General features: G+C 47.4%; 1 protein-coding gene across 5 annotated transcripts in view; it reads left to right on the top strand.

The window, feature by feature from the left end:
• The window catches only part of GNAO1 (guanine nucleotide binding protein (G protein), alpha activating activity polypeptide O), a 240,976-nt gene that overhangs the window by 199,035 nt on the left and 23,864 nt on the right, over positions 1-18,077 (top strand). For 2 of the 5 annotated variants that reach the window (XM_006882516.1, XM_006882515.1), the window contains exon 4: positions 17,202-17,362. In XM_006882516.1, coding sequence (XP_006882578.1) covers positions 17,202-17,362 — 161 coding nt within the window. The remainder of the gene's footprint in view (positions 1-17,201; positions 17,363-18,077) is intronic. The other 3 variants (XM_006882518.1, XM_006882517.1, XM_006882519.1) reach the window with 2 other exon arrangements.

Genomic DNA, 18,077 nt, shown 5'->3' with positions numbered 1-18,077 from the left:
ATTTTTTAAGAAGAGTGATATTATATGACATTTTTACAACTCTTCTTACTGCCAACCTTCACTAGAGACAACTGTATCCTCTCGAGCAAACTCATGTCTCCTTGCATTCACCATGTTGTGATGTGTTTGTTCTTTTGGTCAAAGACCGTAAATAAAATTTGGTCCGACACAAAATATAGAAGTTAAAAAGAAAGGAATATCTTACTAACCCTCTCAGTAATTCCTTTTTGGCCTTCATCAAAAGACGACAAATGATAGTTTTTTTAAATGTCAAAATGGAAAACTGTACCAGTGAACCTTGGCTCTTCTGTTACATGAGAATCCACGGTTTACCTTGCCAGAATATAAGTCTCTCAGGTGGGAAGGCACTCAAAATAGGATTAAGATGCGCTGCCTCCTTAAAGTATTACTTTAATGACGTGAATGGAGTAAAGCTGTCAGGTCCTTAATTAGCTTATGTGGCATGATTCAATACAAGAAGAAACACCTACAAGCAAGCACCCATTAATAACTGAAATATGGAATGTATAAAGTATGAATCTAGTGAAACTGGAAGTTACAAAAAAAAATGGCATGCAGAGAGATTGAAATACTAGACTGAAATGGACTGGCATTGGCCACTTTAAATCACATCGTCCCTTGGTGCACCGTGATGGGAATGACAAATTGCAGAGGAAATTGGTGTCACATTCATTTTTAAGAAGAATATATCAAGATCTATCCTAAAGTGTAGTGCTGCCAGTAATGGGATAATACCCAGACCTGTTAATACAACTATCATCCAGAGTTACACACCAACCACGAAAGCCAAAGATGAAGAAACTGAATACTTCTGCTAACTTGTGGAGTCTGAAATGGATCAAATTTAAATGCACTGATATTGGTGGTTAGCATACAAAAAGTTGGAAATTTATTTGTCCTGTAGGAGAAGGAGCAGTAGTCAGAAAATATGGCTTTGATGATAGACACCAAAAATAGCGTAAGATTTTGTACAGTTAATGACAGAGTAGCTATGAGTCACAGGCGACTCAATGGCACATAACAACAATGATTTATTCACCACAAACACCTTTTTTCCCAACTGAACAGTGACTTGATACATGGTCCTTGTTGGATGAGAAGTCAACTAGTACCTATTGATAGAAACAAAAGAGAAGTTCACTATCGTCATTCCAGATAAAGCCAGGCACCTGCTTGGCTGGTGGAACTGATGAAACAGACCATCAGTTGCTCTATGCGTATTCAAGTTGAAGCTGAAGAAAATTTGTATGAGTCCAAGAAAATCACAGCATCCCACCTCAATTTAAAGACTCAGGAATAGATTTGACACATTGATGAGGTGTGGGATGGCATCAAGGACATCATTCTTAAACAGAGCAAAACAATAATTAGAAGAAAGATGCATCAATAACCTGTGTTGACACAACATCCAAATGACACAGCCTTGCTTGCTGAAAGTGGGGAGGACATGAAACACTTGCTACAGAAGATCAAAGACTGTAGCTTTCAATATGGATTACATCTCAACACCAAGACGACAAAAATCCTCACCCCAGGACGAGCAACATCGGGATAGATGCAGAAAGATTGAAATTGTCAACAATTTTGTCTTGGGAACTACAATCAACTCTCTTAGTACCAACAGTCAAGAAATCAAAAGATGTGTTGCAATGGGAATGTCTGCAGTCAGGCACTTCTCCGGAGTACTGAGGAACAGTCATGTCCGTTTAAAGACCAAGGTTCACCTGGTATTCAAGCCGCGGTATTTTCTGTCACTTGTTATGCATCTGAGAACGGGACCAAAACTAAGGATGACAGAAGAAAAACCAGTGCCTTTGAGTTGTGGTGTTGAAGAAGAGCACTGAATATTGTCACATAAGCTTCAAAGAACAAATAAATATATCTTGGAGAAAATGTGGCCAGAGTAGCCCATGGAGCAAAGGATGGTGAAACTTGACCTCACATACTTTGAGCATGTTTTAGGAGAGGTTATTCCTTGCAAAGGGGTATCATGAATGGAAAGGTGGAGGGTCAGAAAAGTAGAGGAATACTCTCAGTGAAATGGATTGACACAGTGAAGGCAACAAGGGATTTGGAAATGTCAGAGATGGTGAGAACGGCACAGGATAGAACAGAGTTCAGATCTGTTCATAGGGTCTCTATGAGCCATACTCGACTCAGAGACACAGACAGCAGCATAACCTTCAGTATGGACTACGCCTTATTGTAAAGAACATAAAAAATCCTCACAACTTCACCAGTAAGCAGCATCATGATAGAGAAATAACTGAAGTTATGAAGATTTTTATTTTACCTAGGTGCACAATCAGTAATCGTGGAAGCAGCCATCAAGAAAGCAAAGGACAGACTGCATTGGGCAGATCTGCTGCAAAAGACCACTTTTAGTGTTAAAAAAGCCAAGATGTCACATTGAGGACTAAGGTGAACCTGGCTCAAGTTACAGTATTTTCAGTGACCTCATATACATGTGAAGATTGGACAGTGGGCTTGAGTCTATGAGAGATTGTGAGGGTTGCACAAGGAAGGGCAAAGGTCAGACCTGTTCACAGGGTCACCATCTATGGTCGTCAACTCGATGGCACCTTGCAACAAGGACAAGTTATGCAGACTTTGTAAATGTTGGCACATTTTCAGTATACAATACTTAAAAATCACAGAGTTTGGGAGCTCTGGTGGCCTAGTGGCAAGAAGCTGCACTGCAATCTCAGAGGTACGTGGTTTGAGTCCACCAGATGCTGTGCTGGAGAAGGAGAGGCAATCTCTTCCTGTGCCAGTCAGATCTTATTTGACGGTACACACACACAAAAAAATTTTTTTTAAATCACAGGGTTTAATATCAACACTAATCTTATCAGGAAGATGTTTAAGTATTAGGAAACTCAGGTTTGGGGTACTAGGTACAATTTTTCAAAATCCTGATATCCACTGGGAAGCAGGAGTGTTATTATCTTGACAACAAATGCTAAAGCTACCAGTGAGTGCCCTTGAAGCAATCGGCTCACCAAATTGTTTCTGAGAAAATGTCTGCCAGGAACTCGGGCCTGAACACAATTGTCTGTCTGTCAGGTAAAATGATTGCCCCATAAAAAAGGGACCAGTTCTACTAGCAACTCCATCTCACACGCGTTTGTAAAAGGAACAGATGCAACGTGAGGGTGGCTGAGTTTGACTTCTTTCTACTTCTTAAAGGGGAACCTTCCCCATCAATAGTGTCCATAGCACCATACAAACAGCTACATGCCTGCTCTTGCACCTATTATTACCAATCATTGGGTATAATGCTTGTTGCAGAACTAAGTCTTCAATCATAGTTGTGGAGTTTATAAGGGAAATAGATTGGAGAGTAGGGGAGGCAAAGAATATCTCACAATGGAAGTCTAGGTTTAGCCCAGTCATCTTAAACCAGATTAATTAACAAGGAACAATTCCTCAATGAGCATAAGTCCAGGTTCATTTCAACCACACAAATGCAAGAAGCCTCTGATTTCCTCAATCATCTAGCAAACTTTACCTCAGAGCAGTTATAAGGCAGGTGTTCCTTCAATCATCCAGCAAGCAAAACCTTTACCTATGGCCTTTATCTCCAGCTTCCTCTGGTTACACCTTGCTCTAATCTCTTCACAGCAGTGCCACAGTCTCTTCCCAATCTCTCCACAACCATCACCACCTTTTTCACAAGGTGGAAAGCAGTCTTTTATATTGGCCCCACAGCTGTTGATGATTTGCTAGACCATGTATCTACAGTTAAGATAACTGGTGATCATGACCTCCACCTCCCAATGGCAGCTAACACAAGGCTAGAAGAGGCAATTTTCAAAAGTTCTGACACCCCAGCATCTTTCCTTGAAACAACCATCTGCCTTCAGTTTACAGCCAAAGTGCTTTATGCAAATGGCCCACTAGATCAAAGTGTTAAAAAGATGTGTGTTCAAAGGTCTAGACTTAATAGTTACTTTTTATTACTTTATTAAACACTTGTGAGTAAAACTGGCATTTGTTTCACTGTGAATGCCTGTGTGATGACAAAAACAATGACAGTCGGTCCATCTGAGACTATGGCCGTTAGTCCTGCCAAGGGGCCAGCCGTTGGATGCACTCTGGCTTTTGCACCATCACTGCAGATATTAGCACAGTTGGGCAAGTAACGTCTTAGCATTGTTGTGAGGTGTGGTCAAGTTGATTCCAGCTCATCACCACCCTGTGTGTCCAGAGCAAAACGCTTCCACAGGGTTTTCTTGGCTGAAATATTTACCAGAACAGTTTGTTGGATCTTCTTCTCTGAGGCTGGTGGGTAGATTTGAACCATGAACTTCTTGGTTATCAGCTAAGTGCTTAACCTTTTGCCGTCAAAGCTCCTTAACCTCTTCTTGTTGTTATTGCATATAATCAAGTTGGAACCCACGCAGAGCTGACCCTCCAGCAGGTTTTCAGAGGCAGTAAATCATATGGGGAGAGATTGCCCATCCTTCTCCCATGGAGCAATGGGTAGATTCAAACTGCATGCCTTTGGGATTTCAGTGCAGCTTCTTACCATTAGGCCACCAGAACTCCCTTTTTAAAAAAATTTTTTTAATGTAAATGAAATTTTTATTTTATATTGGTTTATTTACAAAGCTCGTCTATATTGTATTTCACACCGATTGTTCCCATTTCTTTTACCCACCCCTCCTTCCACCCATCAAATTGTACAACCCTATGGTTAAACCTCCCCATTCCCTCCCCCCAGAGCTCCCTTTAAGATCTTAGTATTGAGGGGTTTTTTTTCATTTTTTCTTTAATTTTTATTTTATTTTCTATGTGTATGTACCATCAAATTGGATCAGACTAGCACAGGAGGAGATTGCCCCTCCTTCTCCAGCAGAGCATCTGGTGGATTTGAACTGCGTACCTCTGGAATTACAGTGCAGCTTCTTGCCGCTAGGCCACCAAAGTTCCCTGACATCTTAGTATTATTATAAAAATAGTTTTGCTCAAAAAAAATTTTAAAAAATAGTTTTGCTCTCCTGAGAGGGCTCCAGAGATCCCAGAACCCCTGCTGGTTGTGCAGTTTGGGACAGTGGAACCCGGAGGTTAGCTCAGACGTGTCCACAGTCCCAGAGCAAGTCGGAGGCAGAGACTGGGAACTGGAACACAAGTCTCCTGGTACCTGGTGGCCTGCAGCTGCCCAACATTCCCCTGAGATCTGGGGCAGGGTGACACCCTCCTTTCCAAGTGGCATGGGGGCAAAGCCCCAGTGAAAGGTAAGAAAGGCAGAAGCACCAAGTAGCAAACCAGTCAGCTTCAGGGTCCCCACCTCCCCACTCGAATGTGTCTACTGTTTGAACATCCATCCTTTCTCTCCCAAAACTGTGCTAATATCTCCCAGGCAAGGCAGCTCTAATCACCACCATCACCGTGTGTTCCGTGGAGATGAGGTTAACCATTACCACTGTTTCTTTCGCTTTGACTGAGCTGTGTATGGGTGATTTCTCTTTTTCTTTTCTTTTTTGTGTGTGTTGGGTGTGCTCTTGAATCTGATCCAGCTGGCACAGGAGGAGATTGCCCCTCCTTCTCCAACGGAGCATCTGGTGGATTCGAACTGTGTGATTTCATTTTGTGGAAATTTCGTCTCCTCAACTTTAGTCCTTTTCTCCCATCTTAGAGCTCTGTGCATAGGAGAAAGGAGGCAGAGGGTGAGGGCGTTATGGATTTATAGGGTGTGCTTCCAGGCCTGGCCCTCACAGAGCTCCTGCCAAAGAGGAATGTCCCAGGGTTGTGGAGTGGACCTACCTTCGGGAAAGGGCACCATGAGAAAGCAGATCGTGTAGCAATCCCTGAGGAAAGATGGGCAAGCAGACATTCTCTGCTCCATCCTTGGACTATGTTACTCTCCCTCAGGGAGGTTGGGCAAGCAGAAACACTGCTAACGTGCTCAACGGCTGACAGGTTGGAAGTTCAAGTCCACTAGACACGCCTCAGAAGAAAAGTTTGGTATTCTGCTTCCCCTCGAAATAACCAGTCATTAAAAATGTAGAACACAGTTGAATTCTGATACTCAGATGGTCAGGGTGGATCAGAACAGATTCAACAGCATGTGGGCTTTTTTTGAGTAAACAATTTAAAAGACCAAGAGGTCTGATGCTGAAAGTTAGAATAAGAAAACCAAGCTACTTCCACAGGAGGTGGCCTGGGGCCCCGAGTCAGTTCTTGCAGTGGTTAGAGAAGTTCTTCAGGGACCGGCAAAATTTGGGCTGCTTTCCGAGCCCAGCTTGAGATCTTCGGAGGTCCCTCCCTAACTCAGACCCTGACAGAGATGGGATCGTCAGGCAGTGAGGGGGGATGTCTGAGGAATAAAAAGGGATAGGAAAGCACATGACTGATTAGTGGATGGACAGTTCTCATGGAAAGACGTTGTTGAAGAACCATCAGGTCGTTTCCAGCTCCTAGTGACCCGCGTGTACCCCAAAGCACTGCCTGACCCTTCCTCACGCTGCTGTGTTTGAGCCCATTGTTGAAGCCTGTGTTTCCATCCATCTCACTGAGGGTCTTCCTCTCTCTCAAGGACCCTCTGGAAGGCTCACTGTTGTGTACCTTCAAGTCAGAACTGATTCATACTTGATCTCCCAGCAGGTTTTCAGAGATGATAAACCGCACAGGCGGAGATTTCTCATCCAGCAGAGCAACTAGTGGATTCGAACCATGTGCCTTAGGAGATATTCTAGATAGGTAGCCCATAGATCACGGATGGATAGTACATGACTAGAGAGTGGACGGTTGGATTTGGGAGGGAGTGGAAGAATCAAGCCCAAGAAAGAAGAGAGCGTCGTGCATGTCTGACCTGTGGCAAAAGCACCTCAATTTTCCCCACTGCCAAACCCTCTTCCCGTGTGATTAACTGCCTGTGAAAGCCTCCTGGAGCTATCCAGGGTACACAGCCGCCACCAAGGACACCCCCCCTAATTTCTAAAATGTTCCTGGTGTCACTCCTGCTAAGGAGATGAGGGGAGTGGGCCCCCACTTTTTAAAAGCTGAGCTGCAGAGAGAAGGTGGCTGTCTTCTGCAGTCATGTGAGAGGGCCAAATGCATTTCCTCCAGTCGGCTGGACTGTAGATGGTTTCAATGTTACTTTTTGCTTGGTTCAGTCAACCTCTTAGCAAATGCCTCCCCTGCACCTGTTAGAAGAGAAGCCCAGAAGATGAGTTTCCAGCGGCTGTGATCTCTCTGCCCCTTGCCCCTTGAGCAGTGTCAACAGCCCAAGGAAGACAGCGGTGACTGCTGGGCCTGGGCCTGGCCTGCCTGGTGGCAGCCTGGTTCAGTGGACACTCCCTTTCCTATGCATTCCTGCCCCCTGGTGGACACAGAGGCAACTGCAGCTCACAGGGTAGGGTGGGGCCAAGAGAGGTGTTTTTTCTTTCCCTTCAACTAAAAGATTTGGAGTCGGGTGGTGGTATCGGGGTGTGTGTGTGTGTGCGCGCGCGCGCGCGCGTGCGCGTGCTCACACTTCATTTGGCCTAAAAGATTAACAGAAACAGGAAAACTGAAAGATCCAAAGCAGCTCTTCAAATGGAAGGGGTTATTATTATAATTACTATGATTATTGTTACCATGATTATCATGCTTGCCTGAAAACCTTGTACAAAGCAGACTTATTTTATGTCAGCTTGTTGTTTGTGTCTGAGGCGCATCATCCTTTTTTTATAACAGCTAACATTTGCAGGGCTCTTTCATGTTGCAAAGCTGCGCCACAAACTTAGCCAGTTTCATCTGCACGGACAACCCTGTGAGGTGAAAAGTGTGAGAGAAAGGAGGCTAGGCGTTTAAGGGCTCTGTCCGGGGTTACAGAACTAAAAAAGCTGCACGGCTAGGATCTGAACCTGGATCCCCCTGACTGAACGCCCAGCTCACTGCCCCACCACGTCCCAGACCTCCTCTCTTAGAAGGAAAAGACCCTTTATTATGTATTTGCTCTCAGTCTTTTAGCCTCTTTGCTACTGATCATTTATTCACGTTGCCTTGAAGAGAAGGGAAGGGGTGTGGTGACCCAAAAGTTGGGAGTGGAGTCTGCTCTCATTCTTTCACTGAATGTCACCCGTACTCAGCTCCTCCCCCTATGGGGGACTGGGGACACTTGCAGAGACGGTTCCCCCACAGCACTCTTTCTCTGTACCCCAGCCCTATCTCCAATTGCTCACGGAGGTGGTGTAGAAAGTTTTATGGAGAGTTCTGCCAGAATCCAAGGATACCCCCAAAGTGCCTCACCTCCACTCAGTGCAGTGTCCTGCCATTGATGTCAACATTTTGACTAAGATATTTGACCAGAATGGTTATCCTGAGTACAGTGGAGGAAAAGGTGCTATTTTAAAACCATCAGTGTGATGAAAGAATCCTGCAGGTGTCCTTTAACGGTTCCAAGACCCCATGCTACTTATCCAGCCATCTTGAAGCCATAAAAATGGAAATTTCCTGCAGGTCCACCTTCTGACCTGCACACGCCCAGCTGCACCCGAAATGTGCCCCACTCTCTCACCAGGGAGGCTCCCAGTCATTGCCCCTGGGGAGGGTTTGGGGAGGGGCAGTCCTGAGTGCATTGGCTCAGTGCCACCTCGCTGTGCCGGGCTCAGTGCACTGGGCTTCCCGTTCAAACATAAACCAAGAAGGAAGTAATGCTGCTGGCATCCTCGCTTAGCAGGTGAAGAATCTGAAACTAGGAAGGCTAAGGCCTGGCTGCAGAGTCTGTCATCCTGGGAAGCTCAAGGGGCAGGCAGGGGAAGCATCCTCAGGGCCTCCTTGTGAATATGGCGGAGAGCATTGTGGGTACTCAGTGGGCGCCAAGCCCCCTCCACCCACAGCCCTGCACACCTGAGGAGGCATGAGCTGTTCTCTCCTCACCTCCTTCCTCTCAGAGCAGGGCCCACCCTTGGTTAGAAGCCCACCTTGCCCAGCTCTGGACTGGTGGACCCCCTCACCATGACTCTCGGCCCAAGTGGCACCATCATCCTAGAAATGTGTGAGTGTGTCCTCAGCATTGAGACAATAGGGATGCTGCAGGAGTCAAGGGACCCTGAGCCAGACATGCTGGCGTGAGGCAGTGCTGCTCAGGGCCATCTGTCCCTCGCACCCTCAGCTATCCTGACACTCATGTCAGGGAACAACCTGTATAAACGACGCCACACTGCCTCTAACGTCCAGTATGTGGGCCCTGCACCATGGGGGAGAGGACGACGCTCGCTGCAGGACTAGGAGGGCGCCCTCGTGAAGGAGGTACCGGTCTTGATCTAGCAGGAGTGTTAGTCCAGACTGGATGAGCTACAAGTCTAAAACTAAACTGAAAAATAGCTCTTCAGCTGGAGTAAGGAAAGAAAGAGGTTGATTGACATTAGTAACTGAAGGCACACCTGCCCAGATGTTTGCATGGTGTTCTCATGACTTAGGTGGTCTCATTCTTATTCTAGAGCGCTCTGGTAGCCTAATGGCAAGAAGCTACACTGAAGCAATTCTGAAGACACGCAGTTCAAATCCACCAGCTGCTCCATGGGAGAAGGACGGGCAGTCTCCTCCCATGCAATTAACTGCCTCTGAAAACTCACCAGGGGGGTCACCTATGGGTTGGATATGACTCAATGGTGCATAAGAGCAACAACATTGTTATTCTACTTTACACAGTGACAGCTCCACTCTCAGGCAGGTCCTGGATGTGACAGTTTGGCCAACAAGGTGACCAGATAAAGAAATTGGCCAAACCTAGGTCGTTTCCGCCAACTCTGAGGGAGAGAGTCATCCCCACCCAGACTGTCAAAAGTATGCTGTCCTTCGGAGAAGGGATTCTAGCTTCATAAGACCTGTCCAGGAAGAGGTGGCAGCAGGCAGAGGAGGGCAACAGCAAAGGGGAATGTTATGACAAATGTGTCCTGCTCTGGTCCAGGAGACCTAGAAGGGAGGGTCAGCCCCAGCATAGACCTGTACCCCAATCCCAAGTCCCAAAGAAGGCAGATAGATAACAGGATAAGTCTCTCTCTAGCTCTGTGAGATGCTTGTTAAGCTTAGTTCTCATTGGACTGGGCCCAGTCTGGCTCCATCCACAGTCCCAGAGTCCTCTGGGGCATTCTGTACAAAGCAGGGCCCCTTCATGTTCCCCACCTAAGCCTGGCCCTTCCCCCTCCTTCAGTTTCCTCCCAGTTGTTATGGGAGCTGCTGTGAGTACTTGTGGGGCCTCAGCTCTGGCCCCCAATGGCCGACTCATCTGAGGTGCAAGTTCACTGTCACTCTGTCACATAGTGGAGGAGGTTGATTTTGAGTCTGTGTCCTCATACCCATTGGTTCTGTGGTCTTAAGCCAGGTTCTCACTTTTAAACTTGAGCGTCATCTGTTAAGCAGGACACCAAAATGATTAAATGAGTTACACATGTGTGTATGTGGGGGCATGTGTGGAAGCTTGGTGATGATGTAATAGTTTGACATTCAGCTCCTTACCAAGAGGTTTGTGATTCAGCCCACCAGCATCTCCACAGGAGGGAAGACCTTGCCGGCTGCTTCCGTAAAGATCATAGCCATCCCAAGGGCCATCCCAAGGGGCATTTCCACTCTGTCACTAGCGGGCGAGACGAGTCACAATCAGCTCAATGGTACCCAGCTACAACCACCTTTACAGGAGAACAGGATCAGGTGTCTGCCTCTGCTGGTGGGTTCAAACCACCAACCTTTTGGTTAGCAGCGAGGCTCTTAACCGTTGTGCCCCCAGGTTGTGTCTGTGCTGAAATGCACAAAAGAGGGCGGAATGGGAGATGCAGCCCTTGCCTGATGTTAAAATGTCAAGGATCCATCCCAAGGACCAGGTGACACAGTGTGGTCTGCAATGTGGGAGCAAACCGACTGGGGAGACCAAGAAAGACTTTCCAGGAGAGGTGGTGTGGGGTTTTTTTGATGTTTTTGGTTTGGGGTTTTTTGCTGGGAGGAGCTACAGTGAGGGTAATACTGAGGTGTCATCACCCCAACCTGTTTGGGGAGCAGGAAGAAGGACTGTGGACCTTGACCCCATGAGAGGGAGAAATCAGCTTAGGTCAGAAAGGTAGATGGGGGCTTTGGCAGACCACTGTAAGGAGTGTGGACTTCAGAAACGATGGCAACTTCAAAGCAAGGAGAGATAATGTATTCATGAACATTACATTTGACCATGAATACCAGGGGTACAAAACATAATGACTTAAGTAATACAAAATTTCAGTTTTAGTGTTGTTTGGTGGTTTGTTGTTTTAAAAAAGCCAAATGATAGTTTACACAAAATTCTCAAATATCTAGGCAATTTTCAGACCACTCATTGCAATCTCCTCCCATGCAATTTGTTGTTGTTGTTATGTGCCGTCGAGTTAACTGCAACTCCTAGAAACCCTATGCACAACAGCTCTGAAGTCTGCCCTATCCTGAGCCATTCTGTCAATCCATCTCATCCAAGGTCCTCCTCTGTTGTGCTGTCCCTCCACCTTTCCAAACAGGATGTCCTTCTCCATGGACTGGTCCTTCTTGCCAACATGCACTAAGTATGTGAGACGGAGCTTCAAAATCCTTGCCTCCAAGGAGCAGCCTGGTTTCACACTCTCCGGGACAGACAATTGTTCTCTTAGCAATCCGTGCTGTGTGTGTTACTCTTCTTCAACACCCCAGCTCAAAGGCATTGATTCTTCTGTCATCCTTAGTCACTGTTCAGCTTGCAGATGCATAGAAAGTAATTGCAAAGACCACGGCCTGGATCAGGCACACTTTAGGCTCTAGACTGACATCCTCTTCAGCACTCTGGAGAGGTCCCTGACAGCACATTTTCCTAATACAGTTTGTCTTTTGATCTCCTGATTGCTGGTGACAAGGGTGTTGATTGCGGGAACAAGCAAGCTGAAATTGTTAACAACCTCAATCTCTCCTCCATTATGGTGCTGCCAGTTTGCACAGTGGTCAGAACCTTTGTGATCTTGATCTTGAGCTTCAATCCATATTGAAGACTACAGTCCTTGACCTTCTGCAGCATATACTTCACGTTCTCCTCAATTTCAGTAAGCAAGGTTGTGTCATCTGCATAATGCAGGTTGTTCCTCCAATCCTGATGCCACATTCCTCCTTAGAAAGTCCAGCTTCCTGAATCGTCTGTCCCATGCCATTTACTACCTCTGAAAACCTGATTGTCATCTATGGGTTGCTTCCAACTCAACCACTATGAGCTTTTTTTATTCTTCTACCATCCATAGAGTGTGGTCCTTGTCTTCATGGTCTCAGTTGACTGCCAGAGTGCCAGCCATCATGTCTTAGTTCCAGGCAACAAGAAGAAAGTAGTGCAAGGGGGAGGTGTCCCCTCCCTTTAATAAGACATTTCTGAAGCTCTTTACTATATCCTCTGGCTTAACCTCCAGTGTATACCAGTGTATAGATACAACTTGTCACATGCCTATATAAGGCTGCAAGTAAAACTAAGATATGTACTCTTTTAGATAGACATTCTTGTGCTCGGCTAAGAATCAATGGGTTCTTTTTCTTTTTCTTTTTTTAAATTTTTTATTAATTTCAATGAACATCTACAGAGATTTTGGATTTCCATTCATTCATTGTTGCACTTTTCTCCCCGCCCACCCCACTCCCACCCTCAGTTCACTCTTCTCCTTGAAAAGCAGAAGAAAAACTCCCTTCATTGATATTCAATCCCCCGCGCACCCCCACCACCACCCCCAGTATACCCCACTCTGCAACCCTCATTCCAAACTCTTATGATAATCATTGTGCTCTAAAATATATTACTTTTAAACTATTCTCTCCCTCATCGGCTTCAATGCAGTAAACATAATTAATCCAGTTTTTCTCAGTCTTACCCGCACCCTGATGTCAGCCTCATTCTACAACAGTGGCACCATATGGTATTTGTCCTTTTGTGACTGAGATACCTCACTCAGCATAATGTCCTCCAGGCTCACCCATTTTGAATAATACTGCATGAGTCCCTTGTTTTTCAATGCAGCGTAGTATTCCGTTGTGTGAATATACCACGGCTTCTCTATCCATTCGTTTGTTGATGGGCACCTAGGTGGGTTCTGTTTTTCTAATGAGGAAGGGCAAGATAGACGTGAGATGGAAACAATCCATCAGCTGCAAGAAAGCCCGAGGGTAGCAAGGAGCCTTTGGAAGGAAATTGACCTCAAGGTGTGAGAGAGGGAACAGAGACGCAGACACAGATCTGAATGAAGGGCCAGCAGGACGCTGGGCGGGAGAAGAAAGTGGGTAAGAGAGTGACTCCTGGCATTTGGATTTAGAGCCTCAGGGCTGATGGTGCCATATTTTGAGCTTAGGGAGAGGAGAGCCAGGTGAAGGGGCCAAGGGGTGCTGCTGGCAGTGCTCCCCCAAAGCCGGTGAAGAGCTGAGGCTTGAAGCAGGGGGAGGCTTCAGCCCCTTGGGCTGGTCCCTGTAGAATTCTCTTCTTATCTAGTCATACCTTCACCATGGTACACATCCCACGGGATTCATACTCATAAATTTGGGGTGATCTACAAAGGCGTACCTTGTGGCATTACCTTTGCGTGAGGCCTGGTGTGACTCCAGGCCCCTCAGGTTCCAGCTTGCCTCTGAATCAGGCATGGACCATGAGAGGAAGTTTGGAAAACAAGATTACCCCTCATCGCACAGATGGGACAGAAGGGACAGTTCACTGAGGGTCCGTGGGCAAGGGAGGCCACTGCAGGTCCCTGGCACAGACCTCCGCACTGACACCACCCCTCATTCTCCAAGTCCCCCTCCTGAGTCACAGCCCACCCCAGGAACAAAGCCCAGCCGCAGAGCCAGCTTTACTGCTGTCACCACGGGAGCACCTGACAAAACCCACCCTCTTCTAAAACTCAAGCCGTCTTCTAGGGGGTGTGCTCCCCCTCAAGTGAGGGTGACTCAGCAGTGCCCAGGCTCCACATCAGGGGATCTGTCCCAGAACTGCTGGGTCTGGCTTGGCCTTCAGCCTCAAGGCCGGCTGATAACATCCTCCCAGGGCAGGAGCGTGGAGGGGACCCAGCTGCCAGCGCCTTCCCACTGGCCTCCTACAGCCGGCAGGTTCTGACGTGAAAACCGCCACTTAGCTGGACAGCTCAATCCAAGACGTCTCTCCAGAGGAGGTTTTGGCCCCACGATACCTTTTATGCAGAGGCCTGCTGGCCACAAATCTTCCAGGTGCTGATCTCATTTCCTTTGTGAAACTCCTACCTCAAAAGATACCCACAGACTCCCAGCCCCACCCACCACTTCCAGAGCCACCTGCAAGGCCAGGCCGTCTGCCCCTCTGACAATAGAAGAAGGCGGAAGTTGGCAGCCATCCAGCATCACCATGTGCAGGAGTGAAATACGTCCATTTTGGAGGGCCGTGAGGTCAGGCAGTGAGTGGACCTGGTGCACCCCATTCTTAGCCTTCCCCTCCCCCGCCATGCCACCATCAGTCCTTGGACCTTGCTGGAAACCAGCAGGGCACCTCCTTCCAGCTCCAGCTGACCTGCTGAGGTCCCCTGATACCCTACATGCACCCAGCTTCTTGGGTCTGCCTCTTCTTTTTTTATTTTATTTTTTGGGGGTTTTTTTTGGGGGGGGTCTGCCTCTTCTAAGGCTTTTGTGTTCGTTTTTGTTCAAAAACCAACGTGAAGACCCTGGATCCAGCTCACCCGGAAAGTGCAGGGACATCGGCTCAGGGGCCTGGACACCTTGGCCCCTTCCTATGTATCAGAGATTTCTCCATGGCAAATGCCTGACTCTGGAGACCCATCATCATTAGCCCCCCACATTTGAGAAGCCCTAAAAGAGATCACTTTGGCTCAGCTGGTGATCGTGTGCCTGGCAGGCAATTGACCCTAGCCCTTGCCTTGGCTTCCCAAACATACCTTCCCAGGCCCCTGACTAGAGGCTGTCTGGATCACAATAAACCATGGGATCTAGACATGCAGGGGTCCAGCCTCTTCTAGCCCCAGCCCTGCTCTGAGACTGCACCCCAGCCCCTCTCCCAGTGCCATGATGTTGGGGCAGGCATAGACTCAAGGTGCTGCAGAGGGGCCGAGGTGCACTTCAGCTCCCTGGGGCAGTGGCTGTACTCGCATGTGGCCACCTGCTTTTTTGGTCAGTGGGCGCTCAAACTAGACTGAGATGTACAAAGAGTGAGTGGGGTTTGTCCAGTGCCTGGCTTCCAAAAACTCCCAAAGCTCTTGTCAGCATCAGTCAGTTCCACCAGGTCGTCCTCAGTTTCCTCACCTGTAAATGGAAGAATCGCAAGACGTACTGTTCAGGAGCTCTGGTGGGATGGTGACTAAACACTGGGTTGCTAATTGAGAGGTTAGCGGTTTGAACCCACCCGTAGCTCTGTGGGAGTAAGATCCCGTGACCTGCTTCCATAGGCCAGTAGCCTAATTACCATGTGGAAGAATTCCATTGTGTGCACAGAGAGTTGGAACTGACTCAGCCACACAGGGCAATACTTAGTCAGTACCATAACAATGCACCCTAAAACTTAAAGACTTAAGCCACCTTAGTTTCTTTTCCAAGGCCAGGGGATCAGGTTAGTGACCAGAAGTCAACAGGACTCGGCTATAGGGTTTGGAAGTAATGGAAGAGCTGAGCTTGTCCATCCATAGTGATGGCAGAGACCCAAAAGGACAATGGAGATACAGGCCCTTTAAGAGCAAAGTGTGCAACCCTCCTACGGCCCCTCTGCATTGTTCTCGGGACCACGGCAAGTCATGTGTCCATCCAAAGTCAAGAAAAAAAGATTCTGCTTGAGTAGAAAGCATTGCAAAGCTGCAGGGTAAAGAGTATGAGCCCTGGGAGAGGTTAATTCGGCCTCTCCCAGCCCCGAGGAAATCATGTGTGGCCGTGGCTTTCTCGGTCAACTTCACTACATGGTGGGTAAGGAGGTGGCAGTGGTGAGATTCTGCAACTTCTCACAGCACCTCCCGAGGCTCCAAAGGCTGCTTCCTTCCTGGGTTTAGTGTTCTGTTTAAGGTCGTCTGTGAAAATGGATGAATCCTGTTTGGTGTCCAAGATCAGGGAAAGATGGAAAATAACATGCACATTAGCAAGTACTTTGTAGGCAGTTCCATTGGAGGCTCAGTCTACAGAAGTGTGCAAATTCCATTTCGTCCACTCTGGCAGGGTGCGGGGAAGGAGGCAGGGCAAGAGAGACTCCCCCAGTGCTGTCATTTGCCCCTTTACCTCCTTGCATGTAGACCAGGCCTGGGCCTTCTCTCTATCCAGGGAGACGTGGATCTAGACCATCCAAGAGCGTAAATTATGGCAATTTCCTGTTAATGTTAGAGATTCTCATCATACACACTCATTTGAAAACCATCCTCTCCATGGTCCTGCCTCTAAGATCCACCTCCGCTCTAGCCCAGGCCTACAGCCCACTGGAACCCTCAGTGAACCAAGGTACCTGCTCCCTGATCAAGCACTTTCAGGGGGGCTTTGAGTAAGAAGTGGAGAAAATGTGCAACTTAGCTAAGAACATTGACTTGGTTTTCATTCAGGCAAAATATTCTAGCCAAGCTTGTTTCTAATGTGCTGACATGGGAAAATCTTCATGATATTTCTCCGTGTTAACCTGAGGTTCAGGGAGCTCTGGTGGCCTAGTGGCAAGAAGCTGCACTGCAATCTCAGAGATGTTGTTGTTGTTGTTGTTGTTGTTGTTGTTGTTAAGTGCCGTCGAGTAGCAGGCGACTCATAGCGACCCTATGAAGGAGATACACAATTCAGATCCACCAGATGCTCTGCTGGAGAATGAGGGTTAATCTCCTCGTGTACCAGTCAGATCTGACTCCACGGTACACACACACACACACACACACACAAAATATTCTAGCAAATCATACTTTTCAAAAAACAAAAAGCGTAGAACTGTTCTGTCACTGGGAGGATGAGTAGGATTCTTGCCACAAAGTGATTCTTGTCATTTCTTGTCCACAAAAAGTCCTTGGTCTCCTTGGGGCATGGCCTGAAAACAGTGCTGGAGAGCTTTTACTCAAGAAGTCCCAGACTGACACCAGCACCCCAGGCCTAGGAGCAGATTTAGCATGTGCCCCGAGCCATGCAGATGTGCACAGACCAAGGCCCCCGTTGCCCAGCCTCAGCCGCAGGTAGAACACTTGACTGACTAGGGGTCTTTTGTACCCACCACAGTTTTGAAGCCCACCGTCCGTCTCTCTTTGCAGGCCGATGCCAAGATGGTGTGTGACGTGGTGAGTCGGATGGAAGACACCGAGCCCTTCTCTCCAGAGCTGCTGTCTGCCATGATGAGACTCTGGGGTGATTCAGGAATTCAGGAGTGCTTCAACCGCTCTCGGGAGTATCAGCTCAACGATTCTGCCAAATAGTAAGTGTCCCTGGCGGGAGGTGGGGGACCGGGGTCAGCGAAGAGGCATAGAGGTGGAGACTGAATGGGTCAAGGAGGTGGGCTTGCCGGGGGTGGTACCTGCCATGGCTGAGGAGGGTCAGGAAGGGCAATACAGTGCTTCTCCTGTCCCCAGAATGGGGATGAGACCAAGAAGTGCAGAGGGCAGAGACAGCAAAGCCTTTATAACACTCAGAAAGTAGATGTTTGTCCCCTCTTTGCTCTCAAACAGGCCCCCAAAGGAAGGTCTTCGATGTAGCAGCATTTTTCTCTAGAGAGAAAATGTGAAATGTTTTTATAGAGAAAACGTGAGCACCAGCCTTCTTGTATTTCAAACCATGGATATGAAAGCCAGCTCCCAAGATGTTAAAATGTGTGATGTCAGGGTCAGTGCTTCTAATACATCCCTTCCGTTGAACACTGAAGGGAGCTCTAGTGGCTTAGTGGTAAGGAGCTGTGCTGTGAACCCAAAGGCATGTGTTCAAATCCACCCCGTTCCACAGGAGAAAGATGGGCAGTCTCTTCCCATGCAATTTATAGCTTCTGAAAATCTGCTGGAAGGTCAACTATGAGTCTGTTTCACTTCAATGGCCAGAATAACAGTAACATAAGCCTAAAGTAACTGAATATGGTGCCATTTTCTTTTATTTTAGAGGAAATACATTTTCTACCCCTCTATATTTAAAATAAGATTATA

This window comes from Elephantulus edwardii, unplaced genomic scaffold, assembly GCF_000299155.1.
Source record: "Elephantulus edwardii isolate Elephantulus edwardi_28Jun2011 unplaced genomic scaffold, EleEdw1.0 scaffold00021, whole genome shotgun sequence".
Lineage (NCBI taxonomy): Eukaryota > Metazoa > Chordata > Mammalia > Macroscelidea > Macroscelididae > Elephantulus > Elephantulus edwardii.
The sequence above is the reverse complement of the archived record's forward strand: the minus strand, read 5'-3'. Positions and strand labels throughout refer to the sequence as shown.